Source organism: Dreissena polymorpha, chromosome 3, assembly GCF_020536995.1.
Source record: "Dreissena polymorpha isolate Duluth1 chromosome 3, UMN_Dpol_1.0, whole genome shotgun sequence".
NCBI lineage: Eukaryota > Metazoa > Mollusca > Bivalvia > Myida > Dreissenidae > Dreissena > Dreissena polymorpha.
The window spans coordinates 145521586-145538601 of NC_068357.1; the positions used below are offsets into that span (position 1 = coordinate 145521586).

The window sequence follows — 17016 nt, forward strand, 5'->3', positions numbered from 1 at the left end:
ACGTTGTGTGGAAAGGGAAGTTAAGTTTTGTCAAGAAAATCAGTTTTTCACGGTTATCACATTGGTTGATTTTTTAGCTCGGCTGTTTTTGGGGAAAAAAAAAGAAATATTGTCATAGCCAGCTCGTTGTGTCGTGTCCGTTTTCCTGTCGTGTTGTCCGCGTTGTGCTAAAACCTTAACATTTTGTCAAGGTTTTGAACATTTTCTCTAAAATCAAAGTGCTATCACCTACAACTTTGAAACTTCATATGTAGCTGCAACTTGATGAGTTCTGCACGCCACACCCATATTTGGGTCACTAGGTCAAAGGTCAAGTACACTGTGACCTCTAAAAAAAAAGAAAATAATTTTTGCAAGCTTTCTTCTTTCATTTATTCAAAAATGCACCCGCAGTCAAGCGTTGGCATCTGTTATGCGGTGGTCTTGTTCTGCTTTCTGCTGTTGGATCCAATAGTTTCCTATTATTGGTTTTGTCTACAATTGATTAACTGCATGAATGTCAGAGGAGCTTTCAGTTTGTCGAAAAAAATATCAGAATGGATGGAATACAACTTTGCACTTGTGTTTTGGTCTGTTGATAAGTCATCAGACCTTTTTTGTTTCAACATCTATTGGTTGTTTGACTAATCATAATCCAAGTTATAGTGCTGAATGCTTTGAAAGAAGCTTTTCAATTTTGATGTCAATTAGTCAGAGCTCAAGGGCAGAAGCTTGTAACATTAACCTTTGGTACTTACTTGGCTTTATCCTTAACAATTATACATATTTATACCCCCATTTCCATTGGTAATATAGGAGTCACTTTGTCGGTCGGTATGTCTGTCTGTCCCGAAATTTCATCCGATCTTCACCAAACTTGGTCACAAGTTGTATCTAGATGATGTCTTGGTCAAGTTTGAATATGGGTCATGCCGGGTTAAAAACTAGGTCAAGGGGTCACTTAGTGTGTTTTAAACCGAAAGCTTGTCCGGACCATAACTATGTCATTTATCATTAGATTTTAAAATGACTTGGTACATTTGTTCACCATCATGGGACGGTGTGTCGTGTGAAAAAAGTACGTCGATATCTCCAAGGTCAAGGTCATACTTGGAGTTCAAAAGTCAAATGCTTGTCCGGGCTGTAACTTTGTCATTTATTGTGAGACTTTAAAATCATTTGGCAAATGTGTTCACCATCATTGGACAGTGTGTCGTGCGAAAGAATTACGTCAATATCAAGGTCAAGGTCACACCTTAAGTTAAGTCAAGGGTAAAAAATGGCCATAAATGAGCTTGTCCGGGCCATAACTATGTCGTTCATTGTGAGATTTAAAAATCATTTGGCACATTTGTTCACAATCATTGGAGGGTGTGTCACGCGAAAGAATTACGTCAATATCTCCAAGGTCAAGGTCACACTTTGAGTTCAAAGGTCAAAAATGGCCATAAATGAGATTGTCCGGGGCATAACTACAGTCAATCTTGAGCTAGCAACCACTTGAATTAAGCGACTTTTGTCTTATGCGACCACTTTAAATCCCGCCTGAGCGTTTTAACTATTATTTTCATATTGTATTAAGCGACTTTTGTCTAACGCGACCAGCATCTGCTGATTTTAGTGTATTTTGATGCCCGAGTCTTGAATTAAGCGACCGCTTTAAGGTAAAAGTGGTAAATCTGTTGAACGTTCAGGGACAATTCAGTGTTGATTGTTTATCTACGCCGATAACATGAACGATTACACCTTTGTTTTGATTTCACACCAGCCATTTTCCTTTGTCTAGATGACCGGTTCTGACCTGTGTTAATGCTGACTGCGTATCAATTTTTGGTGTCAAATAATACAGTGAGGTATTGCCAACAGTCTACGGGTTAAAGAGTTTACTATCTGGGCCGTTAAGCGACAAATTTGATCGCCGATTTTATTGCAGAAACAATGCGCCAACGCGACAAACATTTTCACAGTGTTGTCGAGAGATGTAAAAAACAACTATTAATCGGTAACATGTAGCAAAATCTGTTCATTAAAAAATGATATTGTTATTATGCTAATTAGTTTGTGTTAGCAAATTTTCCAATCAGGCGTGTTTATTTAGTTTTCAATCAAGGTGTTTTATTTATTTCCCTATGTACTATAATCGAGTCAGGTATATATATAAACTTACATGCAGAAATTAAAATGTCAAAACTGAAAGTATTAATGTTAAATGAGAAAATTAGGGTATTGGAAGTGCTGAGAGTAAAAGTGCACGTAAATTTAATCGCAAATGAGTTTGGAGTCGGAAAAAACCCATTCTCCGTGCAAGCCATTTACATTGTATTTAGAATTAGAGAGAACAAATACAACTTATTATAAGTAAATAATTGTTTTATTCATTTTATTAGCTCATCTATTTTTTGAAAAAAATTATGAGCGTTTGTCATCACCTTGGCGTCTGCGTTGGCTATGGCGTCGGCGTCCGGTTAAGTTTTGCGTTTAGGTCTACTTTTCTCAGAAAGTATCAATGCTATTGCATTCAAACTTGGTACACTTACTTACTATCATGAGGGGACTGGGCAGGCAAAGTTAGATAACTCTGTCGTGCATTTTGACAGAATTATGTGCCCTTTTTATACTTAGAAAATTGAAAATTTTGGTTAAGTTTTGTGTTTAGGTCCATTTTATTCCTTAAGTATCAAAGGTATTGCTTTCACACTTGCAACACTTACTAACTATCATAAGGGGACTGTGCAGGCAAAGTAATGTAACTCTGACTGGCATTTTGACAGAATTATGTGCCCTTTTTATACTTAGAAAATTGAAAATTTGGTTAAGTTTTGTGTTTAGGTCCACTATATTCCTACAGTATCATAGCTATTGCTTTCATACTTGCAACACTTATTAACTATCATAAGGGGACTGTGCAGGCAAAGTTATGTAACTCTGACTGGCATTTGGACGGAATTATGGGCCCTTTATACTTAGAAAATTGAAAATTTTGTTAAGTTTTGTGTTTTGGTCCACTTTACCCCTAAACTATCATAGATATTGCTTTCATACTTGGAACACTCACAAACTATCATAAGGGTAGAGTAAAAGGACAAGTTGCATAACTCTGGTTGTCATTTTTTACGGAATTATGGCCCTTTTTTGACTTAGTAACTTTGAATATATGGTTAAATTTTGTGTTTCGATCAACTTTACTTCTAAAGTATCAAGGCTATTGCTTTCAAACTTCAAATACTTTCATGCTATCATGAGGTTACTGTATCTGGCTAGTTGAATTTTACCTTGACCTTTGAATGACCTTGACTCTCAAGGTCAAATTATTAAATTTTGCTAAAAATGCCATAACTTCTTTATTTATGATTAGATTTGATTGATACTTTGACAAAACTACTCTTACCTGACATACTACAATAGACTCCACCCAAACCATCCCCCGTGCCCTCCCCCCTCCCTCCCCCCCCCCCCCCCCCCCCCCCCCCCCGAATCCCCCTCCCCCCTAATTTTTTTTTGTTTTTTTGTTTTTTTTGTTTTTTTTTTAAGATCATGTCACAAATGACCACCACACCCTCACACTTTAGTATAACCCCCCCCCCCCCCTCCAAATTGTTTGTTTTTTTGAAACGGTTAAAAGACACAAATATTTATTTTTATTATTTTATGTTTGAAATACCATTTTTTTAAAGATCATCTCACAAATGTCCACCACACCCTCACACTATACTATACCCCCCCCAGGTATTTATGTTTGAAATACCGTCCAAGAATCCTCCTCCCCCCCCCCCCCCCTCCCCCCCCCCCCCCAGGATTTCCCCCCCCCCCCCCCCCCCCTAAATTTTTTTATTTTTTTTTTTTTAAGATCATGTCACAAATGACCACCACACCCTCACACTATACTATACCCCCCCCCCCCCGCCGAATTCCCCCCCCAGCCCTAATTTTTTATATTATTATTATTTTTTTTTTTTTTTTTAGATCATCTCACAAATGGCCACCACACCCTCACACTATACTATACCCACCACCACACCCCACACACACCCAATTTTTTTTTGAAACTGTTAAAAAACACAAATATTTATTTTTATTATTTTATGTTTGAAATACCGTCCAACCATCGCACCCAAGAATCCTCACCCCCCCCCCCCCCCCCAGGATTTCCCCCCCCCTAAATTTTATTTTTGTTTTTTTTTAAGATCATGTCACAAATGACCACCACACCCTCACACTATACTATACCCCCCCCCCCCCCCCCCAATTATTTTTTTTTTGAAACGGTTAAAAAACACAAATATTTATTTTTATTATTTTATGTTTGAAATACTGTCCAACCATCGTACCCAAGAATCCCCCCCCCCCCCCCCCCTCTATACACCCCTCTTCACTCCAACCCTCCCTCCTTTGTGATTGAAAATGAGAGTCCCTTCACCTTTAAAAAGAAAATAGATGAGCGGTCTGCACCCGCAAGGCGGTGCTGTTGTTTATATTTAGATTCTTTTTTTATTTAAAGACCATTTTATCAAGAGACCACTTTTGGTTACTCCCTTTAGTGGTCTCTAGATACAAGATTGACTGTATGTCGTTCATTGTGAGATTTTAAAATCATTTGATTTTACAATCATTTGGCACATTTGTTCACTATCATTGGACAGTGTGTCGCACGAAAGAATTACCTCGATATCTCCAAGGTCAAGGTCACACTTTTAGTACAAAAATCAAAAATGGCAATAAATGATCTTGTCTGGGCCATAACTATGTCATTCATTGTGAGATTTTTAAATGACTGTACATTAATTTTGTTCACAGTCATTGGACGGTGTGTCATGTGAAAGAATTCATGAGTTCAAAAGTCTAAATGGCTATAAATAATAATAACATAATAATTCTTAAAAATCGCCATAAATAAGTTTCTCTTGTTTTTTGAAGATATCATGCAAAAATAGTCTGTGTCAATGCGGCACGTGGGGGTATACGTCACGTCTGTGACAAAGCTGTAGTTATGGCCTGTCTGTAGGTCAGTTAGCCTATTAGCAAACTTTGTTTCTGTTTTAGGCTCTTACCTCAGTCCAGTTATACAGGTATGTGTGAATTTTCAACTAAACAATAATAAAATGGATATGGTTTGTGTCATTTTAGTTTTTGCACCTTTTAATAAAGTTATTATCAAGCCATTTATTTTCCTTAAAAGTAAATATATTCCAGCTTGCCTTCATTCCTTTGTTATTTTATATTAACAATTATGATAATGAAACAATTGACCAGTCACCAAATACCTCATTGCTCTCCCCACTAAGTTGTGTTTTCATAAAATGCTTATTCCATTACTCCGACAGTCTTTGTTTGTCAGACCATATGGCCGCAATAAACAAAATCTGATTGATTATTATGTGAGTTTGATTGACAGCCGGCGAGTGGTCAATTACTATGACAGTAATCATGAGCATATAAATTGCAGATTGGCAGACATACTACAGGTGTCGAGAATAGCCTTACAAGGTCAGTTGGCAATCAAACTGGCCACAGATGGACATATTGACACTGCAGTGCAAATCTGTAGGTGAGTAGCATTACAACTTCCGGAGGTTAACTCTTTCAGTGCTTCCGGAGGTTAACTCTTTCAGTGCTGGAACCGAATTTTGAAGACCTTTGGAAACAATTTGAATCCAGATGAGACGCCACAGAACATGGCGTCTCATCAGGATCCAAACTGTTTGCTATTCTGATAGTATTCTTTGAAAAAAAAATCGAAAGGATAGTATTCTTTGAAAAAAAAATCTAAAAAAATGCTAATTTTAGAAATTCATCAGACCACATTTTAGCAGACGACAAATTTCCCAGCATGCAAAGGGTTAAATGCTACCCTGTTTGCAATAAAGTAAAGCAAGGTTTCATGATCTCATTAGTAGACAGTGTAGATCCATACATTACATGCATGACTGATCTGGAGCTATGCTGGCTGCAATGGGCATAAGGGCCATTTCTGAACAGTGTGGCTCTTGTAACCAAATAATGTGAACCAAAAGACCAAGGATGCAATGGTACACGATGTGTGGGTAGTTATATGTGTTTGGGTATGATGTACTTAGGTTGGTTAACATTAACTGAAATACCTGTGGGCAAATATTTAAATAATTATCTGAGTGAGAACTTGATAATAAAAATTGTTTGTGAAACAAAATTTGGTTGACAATGTGTTATGCTTGTCAAATGGCTAGAATTTTTGTTCAACTTCATGGGTATTGTCATACATCATCATTGGTAAAGACAACTGTATGGTAGCCGATTAAGAAAAAAAAATCTAATCTTAGGGACCTCTATGAGGCTAGCGTGACTCCTAGCCTAGCGGCCACCATGATAGACGTTGTACGAGTGTTGCTGCAGCTGCAGGCAGAGGTTGACCCAGATTCAGACATTGTCGACTGCAACAAGCTGCGTCTGCTACCTGATGTCTGCCACTGTTTAGCCAGCAAGGCCCTCTGCATCTGTGAATCAGGTACTCCACTTACTAGTGAGCCAAGGCCCTCTGCATCTGTGAATCAGGTACTCCACTTAGTAGTGTGCCTTGCTCAGGGAACACATGGCTTTATGCACTTGTGTAAATTGTCATCCTAGATTAGTCTCTTTATTTGAAACTTTGGATAAAACAAGCTTCATTAGAAACCTAGATTGTAATTAGGGCAAAAGTTTAGGTCACAGTTATTAAAAGTAGAAAAACTTTGGATTGCATTTAGGCTAATCAAGGTTACTATTAGAACAATGGCTACCACTCTAGAACTGAAGTTTGGAAGGACCTGTCACATGGAAATTGTGTGTAGGTATATTAGCTGCTGACTCAGATTCAGGTTGAGGTATATGTTACAAAACATAGAAAAACAATTTCTTCTAAATAACTTACATTTGCATGAAGACTTTTTAGAAAACTTGGAATATTTTTCTTTCAGAGTACTAAAGACATTTAATTGCCCGGGCAGTTGACCATAAAAATTAGTCTCCTATTGCTGTCTTGCATAACCTTTTTAATTAATCATGTATTACAATGTTCCTATGTTCTGTATGTGGCAGGCCTGGAGCTGTGTGAGTACCTGGAGGTGGCACGGATCTGTTCCCTGCAGCTGGCAGTCAGCAGGCAGTGTGAGGCCGGAGAGGACTCCCTCTCTCTTGAAGTACGTTTATTTGAGCCATGTTCTGGGAAATCTGGGCTTAACGCATGTGGGTAAATTGTTGTTCCAGTTAAGCATGTGCAGTCCACACAGGCTCATCAGGGACAATACTTTTTGCTAACACTGGAATTTCGTTTTAAAGACACCTCCTTAAAACGAAAAAGTCCTTAAACACGGCAGGTGTTGTTCCTGATAAGCCAGTGGGGACTGCACAGGCTAATATGGGACAAGACTTTACTCACATGCATCATGCCAAGTTTATATGATAAAAAGTAACGTCCTTTTTTAATGCCACCCCCCCCCCCCATCCTGTCACAAAAGGTCCGCATGCACATGTTTAAAATATTTTAACTTGGTTTTGAGTGTTAAGGGATGTGATTTTTCCGCGGATTTCCGCGGATCGGTTGTCCCGGGGGTCACTTCTGAGATGCGCATAAATTCGTTTAAAAGAATGTGGGGGGGGGGGGGTGGAACCACCGATTCTGCGGACATATTTCATAAGCGGCCTGAAATATCCGCGGGTGTAAATCTCTCCGCAGTTTTCACTTGTAGATTCTGCCTAAACATATTTAGAACGAGCGATATAATTGGCTGTCGTTTCCCAATCTTCCAATTAAAATCGGTTTCTTAAAATGTGTTTGGTATTTCTAAGCTGATTGGCTTGCAAATGGCACAGTTGCGAAGCGAAAATTAAGATTATTGAAATGACAAATAGCAATCGAATTAACGACTGACATCATATAGTTTGATATTAATAATGAAATGTGTTTGTCAACGAAAAAGACTTTGTTTTAAATACAAGCAACACATATTTTGTTTAGAAATGTGCACAGTGAATTTGTGTCACGGAAACCAGTGTTTGCAAATTAGAGTTCAGTCTACTCGCGAAGTAAAACAATTTAGAAGAGTATCGTTTTAACATGGAAATAGACAAACATGATTTGATTTATATGTTAGTGAGTCTGTGTATAATGAGATTCATATGCATATTCTGCTTTATTAGTCCCCTACCGGTTTCACCGGAGGGGACTTATGGTTTTTGCACCGTCTGTCAGTCTGTCACACTTTTCTGAATCCTGCGATAACTTTTAAAGTTTTTTATATTTTTTCCTGAAACTTAAAACATGGATAGATGGCAATATGGACATTATGCACGTCATTTCATTTTGTTCCTACGTCAAAAATTCTGGTTGCTTTGGCAACAAATAGACTAGAAATACTGCTGAAAATGGTGGTTGAATGGCAATATGGGCATTATGCACGTCATTTCATTTTGTTCCTACATCAAAAATTCTGGTTTCTATGGCAACAAATATATATATATATAAATCTCACAATGGTGGAATTTCTGACAATGGTGGAGCCGGTAGGGGACTTATATTGCTTGGCAATAGTCTTGTTATGTTTGTCAAGCTGTTCAGTTAACTGATATAGCATTGAACTGAAGATGTGAAATGCAAGATATTGAAAGGTAAGCAAATTAAATATATAAATTTAACTCATTTTAATTCAACATTAACACAAGAAGAACACTCAAGTGTGTTTATTTATATTTAGTCCATTTACTGTAATTCAATACATTGAAAAACTGCTGCTATTGATCACAATAAATACTGTTTACTTTGCATCCTCAGTATTTTTATTGTGAAGTTTAACAGGTTTTTATAAAGAAATATTCTTATAGAAGAAGTCGTTTATTTTAATGTCTGTTTAAAGGTTTGTCATTGTGTTATGCGCTCAATTCCCGTAGTCAAAATCAGTTGCCTCCCCTCTGACTTTGCCTCAATCACACCCTTGGTGTTTATAACATTGAAGTTCTTTTCAGTTTTGGGGACAAATTTCAAGATAAATAATGATGTTCCTTTATTTTTTCAGGAATCTTAAAATATTGACAGTAAGAACATTTATTAAAGTAGTCTGTTGATATTTTTCAGTGGGGTGTGGTACATGAGAGCCAGACAGATGAAGAATGGAGTGGTCTCAACCTGGACGTGTTTAGTGAGGATGCCCTCATTATGACCTCTGGCACTGCAATACCCCTGGTGGCAAGATATGCAGTACAGAACCCCCTGATTTTTGACACGCAATCTGGTAGGTTAAAACGGTTTAGTCAGGGCTCCAGGCAAGTTTGTTCAATATCATTGTAGAAATGGCCTGTGAGATACTAAATGCTCCAGTTGTTATTTTGAAAGACTATCTATGTTCAAAGTTTATTAAGGTCATAGGTAAAAGAAAGCAAATTCAAGGGAAGTAATAAGCTTCAAAGGTAGATAATTATCTGTACCTGCATAATGATAAAAAAAAATAAAAAATAAAGGGGCGCAGTAGGGGACATTGTGTTTCTAACAAACACATCTCTTGTTTCTAAAATTTGATAAAAATGCTATTTTGTGTAATACTTTTTAAACACAACAATCAAAATTTCATGCAAGTTCACTGTCTTAGACTTTGTTAATTAATTATTTCTGTAAAGAAAGTTCACAAATGTAAAATAATTGTTTGTAAAATTATTCCAACCCTTTTACACCCAAGGTGATGACGAGAAGAGTAAGGGAGATGGAGCCACTCCTCACATAGAGCGTCTGTGTGCCAGTGTGGTTCCCATAGTGCAGCATCTCCGTGGTAACAGCCACCTGCAGCTGGCACACACGTTCTCCCTCCACATGCTCTCCACTATGCTACAGCACGTACAGCAGCTGTATATTGGGGAAAGGGACCAGGCAGAGGTACATAGGGGATATTGGGTGTCTATGATCACAAGTGAATGATAATGTTAAAGGATGTCAACAATATTTGCCAAATCCCGTATCTGTATATCCCTGTGTGATGTCCTTATACTATGTAGGTATCTGTATAGACCAACTGAGCATAATAGACTGACTTATTGTTTGTTTTACAGCCCTGCATAAAAAAATTGATGTGAAAACTCCACTTTGTATTCTCCCGCTAGGGTGGCAAATAGCAGTTGAACTGTCCGTCAGTATGTCAGTCTGTCCGTCCATCTAAAAACTTTAATGGTCATAACTTTTTCAATATTTAACATAGCAACTTGCTATTTGGCATGCATGTGCATCTCATGGAGCTGCACATTTTGAGTGGTGAAAGATGACGGTCAAGGTCATCCTTCAAGGTCAAATGTCAAATATTCCGTCCGTCCGAGAACTTTAACATTGGCCATAATTTTTTACACATTGAAGATAGCAACTTGATATTTGGCATGCATGTGTATCTCCTGGAGCTGAACATTTTGAGTGGTGAAAGGTCAAGGTCATCCTTCAAGGTCAAAGGTCAAAAATAAAAAATAAAATATTTTAATTTCTCCATTCAATCTCTTACTTACTTCTCATGGAGCTGCACATTTTGAGTGGTGAAAGGTCAAGGTCATCCTTCAAGGTCAAAGGTCAAATATATGGCTACAAAGCAGCGCAATAGGGGGCATTGTGTTTCTGACAAACATCACTTGTTGAAAATATATTATTAAGTATACCAAGCAATGTTTAGCTCGGCTGTTTTCGGAGAAAACCTGAGGTATTGTCATATCCAGCTCGTCGTCCGCAGTGCTAAATCCTTTACATTGGCTCTAAAATCAAAGTGCTTCCACCTACAAGTTTGAAACTTCATATGTAGATGCACCTTGATGAGTTCTACGTGCCACGCCCATTTTTGTGTCACTAGGTCAAAGGTCAAGGTCACTGTGACCTCTAAATAAAAAAAAAAATTTGACAAGCTTTCCTTTATTCAAAATGAGCTGAGCGCTGGCACCCGTAATGCGGTGCTCTTGTTCAGTCATATCACTTGGTCTGTTTACCTGCTCACATGGCCTTAGGGATTATTTGATGACTGAGCTATCCAGCCCTGAAGGTTGAGTTATCTATTTAGAGTTTGATATGTTAACATTGCTCATTTTACATTTAACCCTTTACCACGTATTTTGACGCATTTGTAGTCCCTTAGAAAGTTAAATTTAATTTAAGACTTTTCTTACTAGATTCGAGTTTTAAAGGCCTCATTTACAAGCCTAAGGTACTAATGAACAGCAAACAGCATAAAACCTGAACAGACTGCGAGTTACTCGTAGGCTGTTTTGGTTTTATGCTGTTTGCACATAGCCATTTTCATGTTGTTTCTGAGTGAGTTAAAGATGTTTCCCAAATAAAGATCTTTTACAAATACAGATTTGATTTTTCATTTACTTTCTCCAAGAATATTTACACAGGGGACTAAAATTAGGCCAAGGTAGATAATACACTTCAACTCCAATATATCGCGGTTGAAGGGGTCCAAAGATCGCGACCGTGATATATCCGGCGCACGATATAAATTGTAAGGTTATGTGTGTATGTATATGTATGCATTAGCATCGTTATGCAATCTCAAAACACGCTATTTACCTACCTTATTCAATTATGTGTTATATCCATATGTTATTCATTGGTATAACACAAAACATTATTCCTTGTGAGTATTTTCAAATGCATATAATTAAATTTGTAATCCGAAAAACATTGCCGAGTTGTATTGTTCAAGAAAGCATGCACAAATTAGACCGAGTGCAAAATGATGTCATTCATTCTCATGAAAAGCATGGGTTTTAATAGTAGTGCATTTTGACAAACTGAGGGATCTTCACCTCTAAATTAAAAGCAAGTACCGGTAGTTTACACTGTATCTAATGCACACAGATTGTTGCGATAGGTCAGTATTGACTTGTGACATTTACAGTTATAATTGTGTACACCTTCATGTGTGCACTGGTGCATTTAGGCAGTTCAAAGCAAATTCAATACAGAATGGTAACACCCGAAATGACCTGTGATGCTTGACAAGAGGGGCTATTGTTTATCGCAGTACACAGGTGTTAAAGTGATGTACAATGTAAGCAAACAATCTGGTCAAAACTGGATTATGAGTGTTGGATTAAAGTTGGTGAAAAAAGGGAAAATACTAGCTTGAAACGGATTTTAATTCATCAAATTCTCAGATTAAAACATCTTATTTGGGGATTATGCTAGTCAGATTTTTGGGAGCCATAGCCGATTCGCGATGTATTGGACAACGCGATAAAACGGACCGTGATATATTGGAGTTGCAGTGTAGTACAGTTACACAAATATAGATTCTGCTTTGAAGTGATATGGTCAAAGGAAAATGAACAGTTGTTATACCCTGAAATAATTTAGTCACTTAAGGTCATTTTTTGTTTGGTAAATTCCGTCCGCATGCATAAATTGTGAACAACTTTATGGTGCAAATTAAATCCACATTTCTCTAGGAAGTTAAAACGAAACTTTAAATTTGTCATCACCTTGAAGTGTAGATGAACAAGACACAATTTTCAAGTTATGCCACAAATAAGAATTTGAAAACCTGCAATAACTGTGACAAAGGACTTTAGGGGTGTTAGTTGCGTTCATGGTAAAGCTCTTGTTATATCAAACATTATGTACTCTGTTCAGGATGACAAAGACGTGCATGCTGCTAACTGGAAGGCCTTCACAGAGCTGAATAACACCAGCCAGGTCATGCTGAAGGATCTCACTTTCACCCTTGTTATGAAGGTGGGAAACTGCATAGCTGATAAAAGTGTAGTATTACGCAGCCAGTGTCACCACCATTGATCTAGTTTGTGTTGTCTACGAGTTGGTTTCACTTTGCATATGTTATTGTGGTCAACATTCCCACAGCCATTAATTAATGATTATTTCATGTCCATTTTAAAAAATACCATGCTTTTAATCACCATGTTCAAAAAGCATTTATTTGCGCCGCCATTACATGTCCTATGTTTGTTGTTCGGCTATGTACTAACGTATTTGCCAATAAAATTGACTTGACTTGATAATGTGAATAGCTGATAACAATCAAGCTGATAACTTGCTTAGCTTATAACAGGCATAGCTGGTAACTTGTCAAGCTGATAACTTGCATAGCTGGTTACAAGCAAACTAATAAAATGCATAGCTGAAAAGAGTCATAGATTTTATATTCATAGTGCGTACATGATTTCCATATAACTAAAGATAATTTTCCCCATGTCCAAAGCATGTGTCAGGGACTGAAACTTAGCTAGCATACTCGCAAAATGTGAGCGAGATTTATGGATAGCGGGTCGAAAAAAATATAAAGCTTGCAATTTTCTGCGAGGAGAAATTTCAAATTTCTCAAACCTGTTTTTCCATAAATCCTTTGAGTATTGAGAGATAATAACTTTCTATAATCAAGACTCCCATTTTGAGTATCGAGAGATAATGACTTTCTATAATCAAGACTCCCATTTTGAGAATTGAGAGATAATAACTTTTTATAATCAAGACTCCCATTTTGAGTATTGAGAGATAATGACTTTCTATAATCAAGACTCCCATTTTGAGTATTGAGAGATTATAACTTTCTATAATCAAGACTCCCTTTTTGAGTAATGAGAGATAATAACTTTCTATAATCAAGACTCCCATTTTGAGTATTGAGAGATAATAACTTTCTATAATCAAGACTCCCATTTTGAGGATTGAGAGATAATAACTTTCTATAATCAAGACTCCCATTTTGAGTATTGAGAGATCATGACTTTCTATAATCAAGACTCCCATTTTGAGTATTGAGAGATAATGACTATCTATAATCATGACTCCCATTTTGAGTATTGAGAGATAATGACTATCTATAATCAAGACTCCCATTTTGAGTATTGAGAGATAATAACTTTCTATAATCAAGACTCCCTTTTTGAGTAATGAGAGATAATAACTTTCTATAATCAAGACTCCCATTTTGAGTATTGAGAGATAATAACTTTCTATAATCAAGACTCCCATTTTGAGTATTGAGAGATAATGACTATCTATAATCAAGACTCCCATTTTGAATATTGAGAGATCATAACTTTCTATAATCAACACTCCCATTTTGAGTATTGAGAGATCATAACTTTCTATAATCAACACTCCCATTTTGAGTATTGAGAGATAATAACTTTCTATAGTCAAGACTCCCATTTTGAGTATTGAGAGATAATAACTTTCTATAGTCAAGACTCCCATTTTGAGTATTGAGAGATAATAACTTTCTATAATCAAGACTCCCATTTTGAGTATTGAGAGATAATAACTTTCTATAATCAAGAATCCCATTTTGAGTATTGAGAGATAATAACTTTCAATAATCAAGACTCCCATTTTGAGTATTTAGAGATAATAACTTTCTATAGTCAAGACTCCAATTTTGAGTATTGAGAGATAATAACTTTCTATAGTCAAGACTCCCATTTTGAGTATTGAGAGATAATAACTTTCTATAGTCAAGACTCCCATTTTGAGTATTGAGAGATAATAACTTTCTATAGTCAAGACTCCCATTTTAAGTATTGAGAGATAATAACTTTCTATTATCAAGACTCCCATTTTGAGTATTGACTCCCATTTTAATGATGAAGATCTTGCTTTAATTGAACGAGTTAAGTGTTAAAAAATTACATAAACACATTTGGCCGCAATTGTTGTTGTTGTAAGATTCAAGGGAAGCTACTCTGGTACGAGCCATGGTTCACTAGGCGCTTGCAGCTAATAAGGCTTAAAGCGTCTCGGTGATCGCCACTTTCTAAAAATCTGTCCGTCTGCACAATCAAAAACGTTCATCAATCTTGGACAAATTTCGTATGAAGCAACAATGATTATGCTTGTTTAAGATGCCAACATATAATGCACAATTTTAAGCGATATGGTACCAGAATTGTATTGTTTTAAATAAAAGATATAAAAATCCCCAATTGCGAGTAAGTTAATCATTTTGTAAGTGAAAAACAAATCAACTTGCAAAAAAATGCAAGTGCCTTAATAGATTAAATTGGGTCCCTGTGTGTTGTGTACCTGACCGAATGGTCCAGGTCAAAATTAAAAGGTTAAAACAATGCCCATATTACTCAGAATAAGAATGTTTGTGTTGCATTCTGTTCTACAATGTGGTACTTGTGAGGTATATTATGCTATGTCTGGAATATCTTTTAGTAAATAATATTGTGTGTGTTATTTTTATGCTGTTTGCAATATGTAGAGGAGGGTATACTGCATTCACCCTTCGTGTCAGTCTGTCTGTCTGTCATTCATACATGCCATAATTTTTTAGGTCCAAAGCGGGACATTCCATAAAAAATTGTCGGGACATTTGACCAAAAAGCAGGACACCTAAAACGATCTATCATTCCACGTTTACTATAGTCAGTATAGTACTAACAAAAACTCTTGATACTTTTATTCAAGACATAAAACATCTGATATGAAGCATGAAATCTTAAACATAACAATAACAGTTTTATTAAATTAGACAATAGCAAACAACGAAGATAATATTCATCTGTTTAAGAGTACAAAATCTAGAACATTACGACAACAATACTCATTATATTAATTTCAATGGCAAACATTAACGCAGGGGAGGCTATCCAGTTGACTGAAAGTACGGGTTACAGTACACTATCTACCGAACAGTTACATCAGTTACACACGGAATGCGCGGCCATACACATTTCCGTATTTTGTTTTCTTCCTATATACACAGATTAAACTGAATTGTGAATTGTCAGGCGCTGTATTGGGGTAGTGTCAAACTGTCATGAATAACAACACGTTGTTTTTATTACAATAACACAAGACAAGATGGGTAACTCTTTTACTGTTTGTTGCGATGTTTTTTTAAGCATGTGTCCATGCGCAGTTTGTTACTTGTCAATTTCCGCGGCTTAATTGGAGTAGGGTCAAACTGTCATGCATAGCACCTCGTTGTTTTTAGCTTAATTGGAGTAGGGTCAAACTGTCATGCATACCACCTCGTTGTTTTTATTACAATTACACTAGACAGGATGGGTATCACTTATTGGACTGTTTGTTGCGATTTTGGTATATTGCACATTCGGAATATCCCGCTATATTGGAACTAAACATTGAATGTAAAAGACTCTATTATGACGTAGCGTTAATTTTACAAAACAATTGTTTTGTAAACCGTTTCAAACAAATACAAAATAAACACATTTTCAACATTTATTTCATTATAATAAAACTATCGATAGCAATAAGCGACCACTATCTTGAAGACCACCATGGTGTGAATGCCTGATGAAATCAATAATTAGCCGATAAATCGCTGATAAGGTGTCATAAACAACACTGGTACACACGATAAGTAGAATCGGATTGTTAATTGGAGGGCAATAAAGGGATTAGCGGTGTTAAGTGTTAGCGAAACAGAGCTTGAATAGCGAATTTTATTGGGAACCTATACACCTTACATCGTTTTTTACGAATGTCGGGACAAATCGTCTCATGGCGGGACGGCGGGACAAAGGGCCCAAAAGCGGGACTGTCCCGCCGAGATCGGGACGTATGGCATGTATGCTGTCATTCTGTCAATCAATCACTAGAAACAAACTGTTCTTATGAATTACATTCCAAATTTTACCTAAGTGCAATCATTGATTAGTTTATATTTAAAAAGATACAATGAGATTCCAGATCTTACACAGTTCTTGTATTGTCTTTCATCTTGCATTCATGTCTTTTGATTTCAGATCTTCAACAGTTCCAGAGTTGACTCCCATCTTGCCTTCATGTTTCTTTGCAATCGTCCAAAGCGTGAAGTCATGGATGTGATGATGCGACTGACAAAGTCTGCTGGGCAGCAGTACAAGAAGCTCAGGGTGTGATGTCCTGCTGTTGTCTTTGAAGATTTGTATAACTTGTTTACAGAATGCTTTAGAAATTAAATTCTGTGAAGATTTGTATGCTTAGCTAATATGTTTAAAATATGTGGTTCAATTCTTGTTTTCTTTGTTGAGTTTCATTACACTTTTATATTAGTGTTTTTATTTTTATGTCAAAAAAATGTGTCTTATTAC

At 36.6% G+C, this 17016-nt stretch overlaps 1 protein-coding gene across 1 annotated transcript in view; it reads left to right on the plus strand.

Moving 5' to 3' along the window:
* Positions 1-17016, plus strand: part of LOC127871812 (kinetochore-associated protein 1-like) — a 191347-nt gene that overhangs the window by 85778 nt on the left and 88553 nt on the right. The window contains exons 33-40 of the mRNA XM_052415014.1: positions 5020-5045; positions 5423-5524; positions 6276-6460; positions 7030-7130; positions 9062-9218; positions 9660-9853; positions 12584-12685; positions 16690-16818. Coding sequence (XP_052270974.1) covers positions 5020-5045; positions 5423-5524; positions 6276-6460; positions 7030-7130; positions 9062-9218; positions 9660-9853; positions 12584-12685; positions 16690-16818 — 996 coding nt within the window. The remainder of the gene's footprint in view (positions 1-5019; positions 5046-5422; positions 5525-6275; positions 6461-7029; positions 7131-9061; positions 9219-9659; positions 9854-12583; positions 12686-16689; positions 16819-17016) is intronic.